We start from the raw sequence: 14,802 nt of genomic DNA on the forward strand, positions 1-14,802 counted from the left end.
ATGTCGCTTAATTTCTTTAAGTAGTGCAACCAATCCAACATTGATGCTAATTCAACAGGATGTCACTAAGAACATGTGTCAGTCCCAGTGATTAAGGACAGAACATCTAGCGAAGACAATCTGTGCTATATATAACCTGTGCTAAAGGAACAAACCCATAGCAACACTTACACCAACGCACATCCGTGATAGTCGAAGGCTAATGAATAACTAGTTTACCTAGGACTCTCCCATGTGTGAAATCCTAAAACATGGACATGTGCTACAGGCATCGCCATCCAACTGACGGGCTGAAGAAAAAAAAAAAAAAAAAAAAAAAGCAGCAAACTTTTTACACCAGTTTTGTAGGCATTGCTGTACACGTGCAATCTATGTGAACAGTAAACAGTGGGTTCGGAACGTATTCACTTTCAGACCCTTTCACGTTTTGCACATTTTACTGCGTTATAGATTCACTCCAAGATGAAATCACGTTCACTTTTTTTCGCCGTTGACCTACACACAATTATCCACAACGCCAAAGCGAAAGACAAAAAGGTTTCAGATTTATTTATTCATTTATTCGCAAAATTTATTAAAAAGCAAAAAACTGAAATCTCTCATTTTGGCGCCGTATTCAGACCTTTGGCTTATGCACTCCAGACTGAGCTCAGGTGCATCCTGTTTGCTTTGATTATCTTGAAATGTCTTTAGAACTTTAGAACACTACAATTCATAGTACACGTCGGATCGAAATCCAAGCCACGGAGTCCGATTAGCTCTCCATAGACCTCTGTGATCAAATGATGTTAAGACACAGTGCTGGGCAAGGGGATAAATGCATTGGAAAATATGTGGAATCAACAGGACTCTCCTAGAGCTGGCTGAATGAATAAACTCTGGCTAACAACTGGGCTACAAGGGCCTCGGTCAGAGAGTTGACCAAGAACCCAATGGCCACTCAAACAGAGCTTCAGAAGTCCATAGCAGAGATGGGAGAACCCGCCAGTAGGAAAACCATTTCTCAGAAATATTCCATTAACACAAGACATATAACAGACACTTAAAAGTACTGTGAACAAGAGGGGAAAGACTCTAATCTGGTGAGAAAATTGAACATTTTGGGCTCCAAAACACTACGTCTGGTGAAAACTCTGTTCATCGAACGGCTAATACCATCCCTATGGTAAAGTATGATGGTGGCAGCGTTATGCTACGGGAGGGGTTCTCAGCAGCAGGGACTGCAAAACTGGTTAGAATTGAGAAACGGTTGAATGCAGCCAAATACAAAGAAGCTCTTGAAAACCTGCTGCAGTGTGCGCACAACCTCAAGAGTGGCACGAAAAAGGTTACCTTATAGCACGATAACGACCCAAAGCATGCAGCCAATACAATGTTGGAGTGGCTTCGGGACAAGTCTCTGCATGTCTGTGAGTGGCTCTGCCGAAGCCTTGATCCTCATAGAACATCTAGGGAGAGACCTGAAGATGCAGTTCACAGACGTTCTCATCAAATCTGACTGATCTTGAGAAGATCTGCCAGGAAGAATGGGACGGGAGAAATTGCCCAAATCCAGATGTGCATAGATAGTAGAGGACTCAAGTAGAGTCAACACTGTAATTGCTCCTAAACGTGCTTCTACAAAATACTGAATACTTATCTAAATGAGAGATTTCAGGTTAAGATTGTTTGTTTTTTTTAAAGAAATGTGCAAAAAAACGACTCATTATGGATGACTGTGTGTAGATTAATAGGCAAATTGAATACATTTTTAATTGGGTTCAAATGGGTTAATTTTCACAATAAGGCGCCCTAGGTTTTTGAGTGAAGGTCTCCAATCTGGATATAAATTCACTGCTTACTTTTGCTGTATGAAAAGCTGGAAGAATAAATAAGAACCATGATTCTTACGATAAAAAGCGAATTAAGGTTGTTAATATCAGTAATGAGTTGGTGAGCTGACTGCAAACAGATAAATAACACGACACACACTACGCATAGCACTGTTAGCATTTACTTTCGTGCCATTTGAGCAACATTTCTGTGCAATCAGTGCAATGCTTAATTTACAGCACTTATTCCATGACCCCATGGGAATGTAATACTCAACTTGGATGAATATTTGTTCTTATTAATCGCTTAGTATGACAAATCTGTGACCCCATTTACACAGTGAGTAGTTCCACCTTGATGGTGAAATCCATTCAACACACATGTTCTGATACTGTGATGTATTCTGACGCTGCGTGCATGAAACAAGCGCATATACAAAATAACGCTAAAAGATCTACCTTTTCAAGAGGAACGTGGACAACCCAGTGGCGGACACGTGTAACGCGTTTCGAACACACAAATCCAAAGTTAATTCTTCAACAATCACTTTGATTGGATCTATATGAGAAAGACTACAAACAAAACTTAAGAGCCTCCAAGCACATAACAGTCTCATTTACGGGATCAGACGTGGATAAGAGAGAACGCAAATATTTGTGGTTTTCCCCCCCTCTTCCTTGCTTCAAAAGCTTTTAGTCAATATCAGGAACAGCGTCAGTATCAAACACGATTTCCAAATGTCAGCATTTACCATAAACATGCATTTATTTATTTATTTATTTATTTTTTAAGTACGACGCTGGTTTCTTTAATGTCATGTTCTGAGATCTTCACTTATAAATGGAACTACTTGAAAATGCTTAGTGTAGTAAAGCATCCTTCAGAATAATAATAATAATAATAATAATAATAATAATAATAATAAAACAGGTTTAAATAACTAGCCCATGGGTATGTACGGAATAAAACATGACAGGACGTGCGATTCAAGGTAAATAATCAACGACAGGGTGGTTACTACCCCAGTCATTTTCCAATAACCGTACTCTCCCGAAGTGTTTTATTCCTCTTATACTGTACCACGGAAATTTTCCAATCATTACATTTTCATCATTTATCAGTTTATAGTTACATTTCATGTTGTCGAGCATATGAAACATCAACAAACTGTCATTCCATCCCTTTTCTTTCTCAAACAAGAGAAGGCGGGGGCGGGATGCAGCGTCGTCACATTACAGACAAATCAGAAATCGCCGAGTCGCCGAGTCTTTAAGACTGGAAACCTACCGCCTGTTATAATGGTTTCCCACCAGAAACTCCTTACATAGATATTAAATAAACCTCTCCATGCTTCACCATATCAGCGTTTATTTATTATCGTTTATTCTTGTTAAAGTGCAGCATATTAGTTGCGTGTTTATTATTAGCCGTAGATTACACAGAGCTGAACAATTCCCTACGAATCAGCTGTTACTATAGAAACGCAAATGGATTCAAATTAGCACATTAATATAAACCTGTCGTTTGAATTCCGTCCCGCACGACTGTCAGAGCTGCTGTTATAGACGATCGATTAAATAATCAGCCATTACTGCATGTGTAAGCACATGCACTTACATGTATTGCACTAATAGCAAAAACTTTACCACGGCTTCGGTTCCTGTCGCAGCGGTGTCGAAACACGGTTTAAAATAGTGGGCGTGATATTTTACTTTACCTGGACTGATGAGGAACAGGGAACTTACCAGTTATGCACCATCAGCTTCTGAACGGCTAGTAGGGCGTTGTAGCGCACAAGTTGATCTTCATGATGCATGTGGTTCATTACCAGCTGCTTCCCACCTAGCTGTTCAATCACCCTGATAGGGAAAGGGAAAGAAAGAAAAAAAAAAAAAAAGAGTGAGACAAGGAGAATTAGAGAAAGAAAAGTAAAGTAAGACGAGTGCAGTGCAGGGACGACTCGGATCAATTATAGCGAATAGAGCAGTTTGTTAGGATGCTCTGAATACATAGATGTTCTAAGCAATGAAGGGACACGACATAGGGTAACTTCTGTACTCTGTCCAAAGCTGCACTCATGCTAAGATTGTGTGTTTCTGCGAGGTCCCCATCAGTGACGCTCAGTCCGAGTTGCCACGTCGATAATCTAGTCCATACGAAACATGGAAAGGTCCAGACATTTCCGCCATGAAAATGATTACACTGTTCTTTCAAGGTCACTTCACGTTACCAAAACATCTGAAAAGTGCTCGTTTCGAGAGTCATTCAACTGAGCATAAAGGCACTGCATTAAAACGACACTTAGCCTCATTTGCTAAATCACTGCCAAGCCATACTAGTCATTTTCAACAAATCCATTTGGGAGCGTTTCAAACCACCCTGCTCAACTGTATCAGGAAACTGCACTCCTGGATATCAGTCATTTTAACCACAGGGTGATTACACATATGGTTCGCAGGAAACTATTCAAGCTCGTGGGTAAAATGATAAACATTAGAGAACAAGCAAAAAAATAAATAAATAATCATGGAGTTCGGTCAGAATACACAAACGCCCTTTTCACGTTTTAAAATGCGATGGAAGAGACACAATCAATGCCAGATGTAATAACTAGGGAGAAGAAGATATAATGAAGTAAAAGTAAATATCACGGATAATTCCTCATCTCCAGCAGTGCGGATCGGAGAGACTAAATAGCATTGGAGTGGTCCAATTAAAGGGTTAGTGCCAAAGCTGATTCACAACAATGAGCACCTATGGAGAGCATTTAACTTCCTGCAGAGACTGGGGCACTGTTGAGAGCGGAGGAAATGCCCCGGTTTGTTGGTGCCATGGAACTCTTTGACATGCATACTGGGTGTCCAGTGCTTAAACTCACTTAGCCAGTTTTTAATAAGGGCGGTGGGCATGATGAGAAGAGTGCGACCGGTCAGCTTGGCATCATACACAGCTGACAGGATGACCTGCAACAATCCTCTCTAGAAAGCTGATGACCTGCACCGTCTTGCCCAGGCCCATGTCGTCAGCAAGGATTCCGCCACCCCGCCCGTCCCTGTGCAGGCTGTACAGGAAGACACTGCCGAGCACATCCACAAACTTCTCCTCCTCCTCAGACATGTTCGATACTTCCTCTAATCGCTGGATACGACCGCAGAGAAAAAAAACCACAGAGAACTCCGAGATTACCCTGCTGAGCAGCCGCCTTGCCCTGCTGACAGAACCTGTTATATTTCTCACTTTCTGTTATCTGCTCGGCCTCCATCATCTTGTGTTTTATTCGGTAACCGGGCTGTACAGGAAACCGTAATCCAAGGCCAAGCGAAAACTCCAAAAACCGAAGAATTCCAAAACGTGAACGAAGGCGTGGTTAACGTCCGGTGAGAGGCAGCTGAGCGTTTACTTCCGTGAAGCGCTAAAGTTAACGAGGCCTTATATAACCTATGATGAAGCACAGGTGTTAGCACTCAGTACTCCGGCGAACTAGAGCGCGTGCATGGACGGGAAGTGTTTGTAGTTGGCACTGCATTCTGGGAACAGTAGTTGCGAGTTCACCGCGACGTGACGGAGCTCACACCGGGAGCCGAATCCTTCCGGGGCCTCCCTCTCCTCCAGCGTCTCGGTCTATCTGGATGAGCGGCATGGTAGTCCCTGCGCAGGTTTGGGTCCAGAATGTCCTGGGACGGGATCCAGCACTGCTCCTCTGGCCCATACCCCAGTACACCAGATACTCGAGTTCACCTCTCCTACATCTGGAGTTCAGGATGTTGCGGACGCGGTAGGCTGGGCGGCCTTCAATCTCTAGCGGTTCCGGCAGGGAGTCACGGGGCACCGCCGCGGTTTCACTGGCTTGAGGAGAAAGACATGAAATGACGGGGGCGATGCGGCGTTGCCTTTCCGGAACTGCTCTCACGCTCTTTGTAGTCTTTGCAGAGGAGCTTTTGAGTTTGTGTGCTTCATCAGATACCATAATCCCCAAAGATACCTCCAGTGATGCCAGTTGCTGCCAGTTTTTAATTAGCATTTGATGCTAATGATGGTGATGATGGCTCCACTTCCTTATTGGATTTGTTCCAGCTTCCGGGTGCGCCCCGGTTTGTTGGTGCCATGGAACTCTTTGACATGCATACTGGGTGTCCAGTGCTTAAACTCACTTAGCCAGTTTTTAATAAGGGCGGTGGGCATGATGAGAAGAGTGCGACCGGTCAGCTTGGCATCATACACAGCTGACAGGATGACCTGCAACAATCCTCTCTAGAAAGCTGATGACCTGCACCGTCTTGCCCAGGCCCATGTCGTCAGCAAGGATTCCGCCACCCCGCCCGTCCCTGTGCAGGCTGTACAGGAAGACACTGCCGAGCACATCCACAAACTTCTCCTCCTCCTCAGACATGTTCGATACTTCCTCTAATCGCTGGATACGACCGCAGAGAAAAAAAACCACAGAGAACTCCGAGATTACCCTGCTGAGCAGCCGCCTTGCCCTGCTGACAGAACCTGTTATATTTCTCACTTTCTGTTATCTGCTCGGCCTCCATCATCTTGTGTTTTATTCGGTAACCGGGCTATACAGGAAACCGTAATCCAAGGCCAAGCGAAAACTCCAAAAACCGTAGAATTCCAAAACGTGAACGAAGGCGTGGTTAACGTCCGGTGAGAGGCAGCTGAGCGTTTACTTCCGCGAAGCGCTAAAGTTAACGAGGCCTTATATAACCTATGATGAAGCACAGGTGTTAGCACTCAGTACTCCGGCGAACCAGAGCGCGTGCATAGAGCGCGTGCATGGCCGGGAAGTGTATCAATGAGATAGACGTGACAATACCGTTATCAGCTAGAAGTTTATTATTTTCCAATAACAGCACAAAGGCTTTGCCACTGTGGCGCGTCCCGGTTTGAAGCAGTCCATATATAAATGTCACAGTGCCTAGAATGCATACGTATGAGCTGTATGGATGTATGTATGTATATTTAATTTTTTTTTAATTATATAAAAAAAGATCATTTTTATTATTTATATAAAAAAATTTTTTAAATGTATTTTTTATTTTTATATATTTTTATTTATATAAAATATATTTTTTATTTTACATATATATATATATATATAATTAATATTATATTATATATTATAATAATAGTAATATATATATATTAATATATATATATATATATATATATATATATATATATATATATATAACTATTATTATAATATATAATAATAGTAATATATATATATATATATATATATATATATATATTAATATATATATTACTATTATTATAATATATAATATAATATTAATTATATATATATATATATATATATATATATATATATATTACTATTATTATATATTATAATAATAGTAATATATATATTAATATATATATATATATATATATATATATAACTATTATTATAATATATAATAATAGTAATATATATATATATATATATATATATATAATTAATATTATAATAATAGTAATATATATATATATATATATATATATATATATATATATATATATATATATATATATTACTATTATTATATATTATAATAATAGTTATATATATATATATATATATATATATATATATATATATATATATATATATATATACACACACACTGGCCTGTCTTTACATGTGGAAGGGTGTTACTTTACTGGCTTACCTTTTGCCACGAGGGTAGTGTCTTACATACTCTCCCACATCATGAGCAGCAACAGCAATAACCTGAGGGTCATCGGACACCTCAAGCAGCCTGGTCAGAATCCTGGCACAGAGAAGCACAAACACACGCTCATTTCATATCGGTGCGATCAAAACTGCAACTCCGAAATATCTCTGGGAATATAAAACTCCCTGACGCCGGTTTCAGCCCGTGCGATTTCAGCAGCCTTTTGAGATTACTACTTAATAAAATCTTCCCAGAATTCTATAACAGACTGCTCAATAATGCATAATGTCAGCTTGTACGAAGAAGAGTACACGATAAAACCTGCGATTACAGAAATATTATGTTCTTCTTACATCAGCAAGGTTCATGCTGAAATGTTCATGTGCTGCGTAAAGAGACACAAGCTCTTGGTATACTAGTAGCAAAGCTATGCCGACAAAAATGACTTCAAAAGCACGAAGGAGTCACGGCTGAGTAAAAGACGACAACATGAATGCTGATTCTTCAAAGTGTATACGTAATAAGGATACACAAAGCCGTATTTTATCCGCTATTTCTTTCCCTGCCGTGTCCCGTTTTTCGCCCGGTCATGTTAAAACTCTGATGAGACATCAAAGAGACCATTCACTCTGCTGCTACAATTCAACAATGCGCTTTTCTTTTTAAACCCATGTTTTGTAATTGCCACTACCAGATTTTTTGGAGAAAAACATGACCTTCGCAGTCGGTCACAATGCCACTAGATCGGTCGAGGAGGTCACGTTATGCATACTGAGAGACCGCAATCTCGACAGATGGCCAAAGAATTCTCTTATGATATGACATTTTTTGCCTGTGACACACACAAAAAAAAAAATCGAGCTGAAATTAGTACGGTGTAAAGCCAGCGTACTAATTTAAATAAAGGTTTAGATGAGTCACAAGCCTATCAAGTCCCGTCCTTATAATATGTAGCCTATTTCAGTCAGGAGAAATACAGTCAGGAGTGTTAGCTTGACAGAAAGATAAAATACTAAGCCCATTCATCAAGAAGGATGTTCTTTATAATGGCCCTGGTTCGAAGCAGAAAGAGAACAATAGCATGTGATTTAAGGTGTAAAGGACACAGAAAGCAGCTGTATTTCTTTGAGGATTAGAGAGAGATCACAAACAACAGGCCAAAAATAAGCTGAGGCTGCAATCCCAAGGCGCGTTGGTAATTAGAACGATTGCGCAACACTATATAATAGGTGACTCACAAAGAGAGACATACATTGAAGATGAAGACGTTCGGAAAATTAACTACAAGCGGTATAGGATGAAGGATCAGCTGAGGGAAAATAAATGACGGGGGTTTTAAAAAGAAGCCGGGAGTGATGAGATGAATTAGCTCTGTAAATTAAGGCTTGTCCAAAGGGCTAGAAGGAGGCATGATTAATGAAGTCTCAACTGGTGACTTCCAACTACATCCAAGCCAAAGTGTGAACAAACAAACAAACAAACAAAAAAACAGATCAGTCACATGGAAAAAATAAAGTACACCCCTACATTTATCACATCTTCAAAACCATAAAATTAGAATCAGGTGTTCAAGATTGGGTGTCAGTGATTAGAACCTGCTTAGGGAGTGCTTATTTCATATCTCTCATATCTAATGTCTGGTGTTCCCTTTGCTATTGAGGTGCAAATATCTAAAGAGTTCTATAAGGCCTTCAGGGGCGACTATGGATGACGATGAGTCTGGCGAGGGATTTAAAAAGATCTTCAAATTATTTGAAACGCATCCTTCCACTGTAAGGAAAATCATCTACAAGTGGCGCAGATTTCAAACGACTGTCGATTTGTCCGGGACTGGCCGCCCCAGCAAATTCAGCCCAAGAGCAGGCCGTCTGATGCAAAAAGAAGTCTCCAAGAACATGAAGATTTGCAAAGTCTTGCAATTGTTAGTGTCGACGTGCCTGATTCTCCAATCAGAACAAGATTGCACAAATTTGACCTGCATGGGAGGCGTGCCAGGAAAAAGCCTTTGCAAGACTACAGTTTGCCAATGAGCATACAGGAGAAGACCAGGCCTTTTGGAATAATGCGCTCTGGACAGATGAATCAAAGAGTTGTTTGGTCACAGTAACAGCAGATGTGTTCGGTGTAGACCAAAGAAAGCTTTTCAGGAGAAGCACCTCATACCAACTGTGAAGCACAGTGGGGGAAATGTTATGGTTTGGGGTTGCTTTGCTGCCTCAGGGACTGGACAGCTTGCATTCATTGATTCAGCAATGAATTCTGCATCATATCAAAGAGTGCTTGAAGATAATGTGAGGTCGTCTGTCCAAACTTTAACAGAATAAAGTTCCGAAACACACTAGCAAATCCACCAAGAACGGCTCAAAAAGAAGAAACGGAGGGTACTGGAATGGCCGAGTCAGAGCCTGGATTTGAATCGCATTGAAATGTTGTGGGGGGGGTGTTGTTGAAACAGGCAGAACATGCAAGAAAACCCTTGAACATCCTCCTGTGATTTTCACGCAACAGTGTCTAGAGTTTAAAACAAAATGGTGAGAAAAATAAAACAAAAAACAACAACATCCAGTGAGTAGCAGTTCTGCAGGCAGAAACGGCTTGTTGATGAACGAGTTCAGATTGGTTTGGGATGACAGGAGGCTACAATAGCTAACTATGGTGAGCGGAAAAGAAACTCAGAACTCGCAACACGTCAGACCTTGAGGTGCATCTGAGAGGGATCTGAGGCTACAGCTGCCTCAGGCGCAAGATTGGAAAATCATTGCCTTGAGTTTTTTTTTTCAATGTTCAACTGTCCAGGTTTGGTGAGTCTGTGCCCAATTACCCTCCTGTTCATGGTAGACATGACTGTAACCCACTGGGGTCTTCTTCTGGTGTAGCCCATCCACCTTAAAGTTTGACATCTTGTGTGTTCTGAGATGCTTTTCTGCTCGCCATAGTTATAAGGACTGATAGATAGATATGTAGAGAGAGAGAGAGAGAGAGAGAGAGAGAGAGAAAGATTACTTTATTGTGCATTATGCATACTTACCCATCAATGATTTTTTTTAAATTATAAAATCCAGGACAATAAATTCCCTCAATTTAAATCTTCTTCAGTCTATGTATATTAGATGCATCACAGCAACAAACGTAATGTTAGCATTCACACTCGCACTCTTTAACATAATAATATAACATGATACAACATCAACACTGGCAATTCATTCACTTTGGTCATTTTCCATTAGCCACCCACTTGAGCAGTTCGTAGTTTTTCTCATTCAGCCGGACAGCGTTCTCTCTCCAAAACTTCTCCGACTTGTGCACTGGGCTCCACTCAAGCCGACCAGACTTCAGCTCGGAACTGTACTCATCAAAGGAGCTGAGCACGGATGGGAAGATAAAAGAAAGCCGTGAACTATGCAGACTGAAATAGTACGATCGTTTAAGAAATTGTTCTTCGCGCTTGGTCAAACAGCACAATATAATAGTGTGCGGAGTCGCTTTTATAAATGTTCTCATCGTTACAACATGCAGTCAGCTGCCGTTTCATCACTGTGTAGCTACGCTCATTAACAGCTACACCTAATAAATAGGTCACCTTGTAGGTAAACAATTACTGACTGTAGCGCATATGTCACTCCACATCTATCCTGTCAATTATTGAAAAGGAACCAGACCAGCGCAGGGTCCACACACTGTTATATCAGACAGAAGTGTATCAGGCAGCATTGGCTTGGCAACCTGTTCTATAATTACAGACTATGGCTCATCTTTTTCCATTTGTCTTCTTGCCCTTCATCAGTGGAAGTTTTGGACCACAGTGTACTGATGTTTGGGCAATTTTGTTCGACGGACTATTTTAATCCGGCGGTGTTGCAGTGACTGTTCAGTGACAGTGCTGCGCCTTACAGGAACAACCGAGCTTAAACAAAATTATAAGTGTGTTAAAAAGAAGCCAGTACTGACCATGGAGAATGCAGTGATGAGAGAAATGAGATGACAAATGAAAGCTTAAACTGAGCGCTTCTGTAGCCCATCTGTTACTATGTACAATTTGTCAGCCTCCTACTACCTTGAGAATGCCCCCTACCCAAATAACATCTGGTCTATTGCTTTCTCCTTCCATTAACGGACGAGTGAAATGGGACTGACAAGCTGTAGATAGTAACAGATGGGCTACAGAAGTAAACAACTACCTTCAATGTGACCTATAAAATTTTACCCGACTCAAAAGTTCAGCGAGTGCAGATAGACGAGTGTACGTCATAAAACGGCTACTGAGCGTATATTAAAACAAAGCTTTCTGGTGCATATGCTAGTATGTGCCACAAGAAATAATCACAATTTGTTTGACATTTAAAGTAAAGGGATGGTACCTGAGGTCTTGGACACTTTCTCCCAGTTTCTCCAGGAGGAACTTGATGTCATCAGTAATGTCCTCGTCATCATATTTCTGCTGGTCCAGATTCTCCAGCTGTTTCAGAACCTTGCACTGAATCATGGCTAAAGCGTACTCTTGACGAGTCTCCCTCTCTGCAGACTTCTCCAGCAGGTTCTATTAATGACAAGTAAATTTAAGCAAATTTCATACACACATATTATAGATAGATAGATAGATAAAATTGCCCCCCCCCCCGCCACACACACTATAATAAAAACGTTTTACTTTGTGAATTTAATTTATTTTTGTAAACATACACTCACGCACTCCAAAAATTTTGGAACATACATACACACACACACACAATACATTAAGAGCCAGGGGGTGTAAACTTTTCAACAGGATGATCGGTGTCAATAGGTATTATTTTGTCTTCTGGGAGGAAAAAAAAATAATAAGATGCAGGACCTGGAGGATTTTTCTGAAGAACGGTGGGCAGTTTAACAGCTCAGGACGAACAACGGACTCATGAACAACTCTCGCAAAACATAAACAGTCGTGGATCATCCAGGTAACGACACACTGTATTAAGAATCAAAAGGTATACACACTTTTGAACAGGGTAATTTTGATCAATTCAGCTATAATCTTGTCTTGAGGACTATATGTAAACATCTGTTATGTGAAATAGCGTATTCGGGACAGGACTCAATAAAAAAAATAACATGGGATTTTTTATGATCGCTCTTATTTTGTATTAAGATTTCGCAGATTCTGCAAGGGGTATGTAAACTTTTGGGCACATCTGTATACATACATACAACCGTATTAATCAATAGTAATCGGCTCTAAAGGGAAAAAAAAATACACCAAACAGCCAGTTTCCTGCTTAGAAAAAATACATCAAAGGGATTTAGAGTGTTCCACATAAACCACACAAAAGATTTTAATGGACTGTTTTAAGTGGACTACAGGATGAAAATACTGGGTAGTGTACTATATAAGACTGCACAAAAGCACAAATTAATTACTACCATGGTGGACAAAAACGGGAAAAAAATACATTATACAAGCTTCCACGACGCGTACCCCCCCAACCCCCCGAAATGTGAGCTAAAATAAAAACTGAAGTGAGATAGATATTGGCCACTTTTACAAAGGAAAAGGTCCTCTCCTGCCCCCAAAACCTATTTCGTCCTCATGTATAAAACCAAGCACATCCTGAAATCCATTTTCCTCCCAAAAATGTGCTTTAACACAATGTTTTTCTATCCCATTCAGATTTTCAGCAAGGTTTGAAGCCACTTAAAACCACTTCCTGCTTTGACAAGGACATAAAAATACACACGGAATATTTAAGCATAACAAAAAGAACTTTCTTCCAATCTCCAGAATATTACTTAGCATTTGTAGACTGATGGTTGTTTCAGACTTGGCCAGTCTTAATCAATTTCATCTATGTGCCTTCTAGGGAAACAAATCATTTGTTGGGGCCTCTCGGAGCATTGCGAGCGGATAATTCAAAAACCCTTCAATCAAAACTGATGCGCATAGGAACGGAAAACACGGCGCTCAAAGCGTGGGAGGCCTATCTGAGGGCATTGAAGGAAAGAATGCTAGGGAGTTTGTGACCAACCTGCTTTCTGAACTTCTTGGTGAGCTGGACCACGCCCGTCGCAGCCTGAGGCCCAAAGCTTGTCCAGAGGAAAATCCACGTTCCACTGATCATCAGATTTCACCGAGACATTGTAAAGGAGACGGTCTTGAAGACGAGCTAAGTCCCACAAGGACATTTCTTACAAGGGCCACACACTCAAGATGTATGAAGATCTCAGAACAGAGCTTGAGGAAACGTGCGGCTTTCGACAAGATCGAGAGCCTACTTTACAAGCAAAGGAGTACGTTTTGGGATGCAGTACCCTGCACGCCTCCGAGTCAGCTGTAACGGAGTGGACACGGACTCGTTTTTATCACCAGAGCTTTCCTAATTAAAGTCATGGGCTGATACTGGCACGTTTACGAAATGGGATGGCGAACTAAACAGGTACAAGCAGCTGTAATCACTTTCAAGTCAATATGGAGATTCTTTTACGACTGAGCTTAAGTGAAACCAATCTGTTACACCAGGGTACCAGTAATGGGACCCCCCCCCCCCCAAACCCAACCCTCCCCACCCTCCCCTCCATCCTTTCAATTCGTATGTCTCCAACCCCTGTTTTTTGACACATATACACTTTTTTTCCCACTCATCACTTGTTTTTTTTTTTTTTCTTCTATCTTCCTATTTCTATAACAACATAAACGACTAGTCCTGAAGCAAATACACAGGGACCAGCTGGTCACGTGGTTAAATTGATTACTTGTGCGGGGTCTAGGTGGCCACATTAAAAGGTCAAGGGTGTTTTCACACCTGAAGAACATGTTTACAGATATTGCTTTTCTGCAGGAGACTCATGTTAGATTTAATGACCAGGCCAGGCTTCGTAAGCCATGGATAGGTCAAGTCTTTCATTCAAATTCTAATAGAGGCACCGCTAGAGGCACCGCTATTTTAATACACAAACGGATTGAATTTGTTCCACATAGAGTATTCGCCCAACCTGGCGGTTGATATATAATCGTATCTTAGGGATATATAATCGTATCTTTGTCCAAATTTGGCAGATGGGGGGGGGCGTAGTCATAAATGCCGGGTTATCATAGAGCATAAATGCTAGCTAATATGACAGGTGTTTGATACAAATCACCGCCTTATACTGGAAGGGGATCTTAATTATATGATTAACCCAAATTTAGATCGTTCACAGCCTAAGTCATTGGCTACTACGTCAATGTCTAAGACCCTCTCGTCTCTCATGGATCAGGGTGTGTAGACCCCTGGCGCTTCTTTAACCTGACTGCAAAAGAATTTTCTTTCTTTTCGAATACCCACCGTGTTTA

The 14,802-nt window shown here is 40.8% G+C and overlaps 1 protein-coding gene across 3 annotated transcripts in view; it reads right to left on the reverse strand.

Annotated features, from left to right (window-relative positions):
• Positions 1-14,802, reverse strand: part of atp6v1h (ATPase H+ transporting V1 subunit H) — a 44,542-nt gene that overhangs the window by 1,795 nt on the left and 27,945 nt on the right. For all 3 annotated transcript variants that reach the window (XM_017472883.3, XM_017472881.3, XM_017472882.3), the window contains 4 exons: positions 11,858-12,036; positions 10,735-10,860; positions 7,494-7,595; positions 3,558-3,671 (listed from right to left, as the gene is read on the reverse strand). In XM_017472883.3, coding sequence (XP_017328372.1) covers positions 3,558-3,671; positions 7,494-7,595; positions 10,735-10,860; positions 11,858-12,036 — 521 coding nt within the window. The remainder of the gene's footprint in view (positions 1-3,557; positions 3,672-7,493; positions 7,596-10,734; positions 10,861-11,857; positions 12,037-14,802) is intronic.

Source organism: Ictalurus punctatus, chromosome 7 (genome assembly GCF_001660625.3).
Source record: "Ictalurus punctatus breed USDA103 chromosome 7, Coco_2.0, whole genome shotgun sequence".
NCBI lineage: Eukaryota > Metazoa > Chordata > Actinopteri > Siluriformes > Ictaluridae > Ictalurus > Ictalurus punctatus.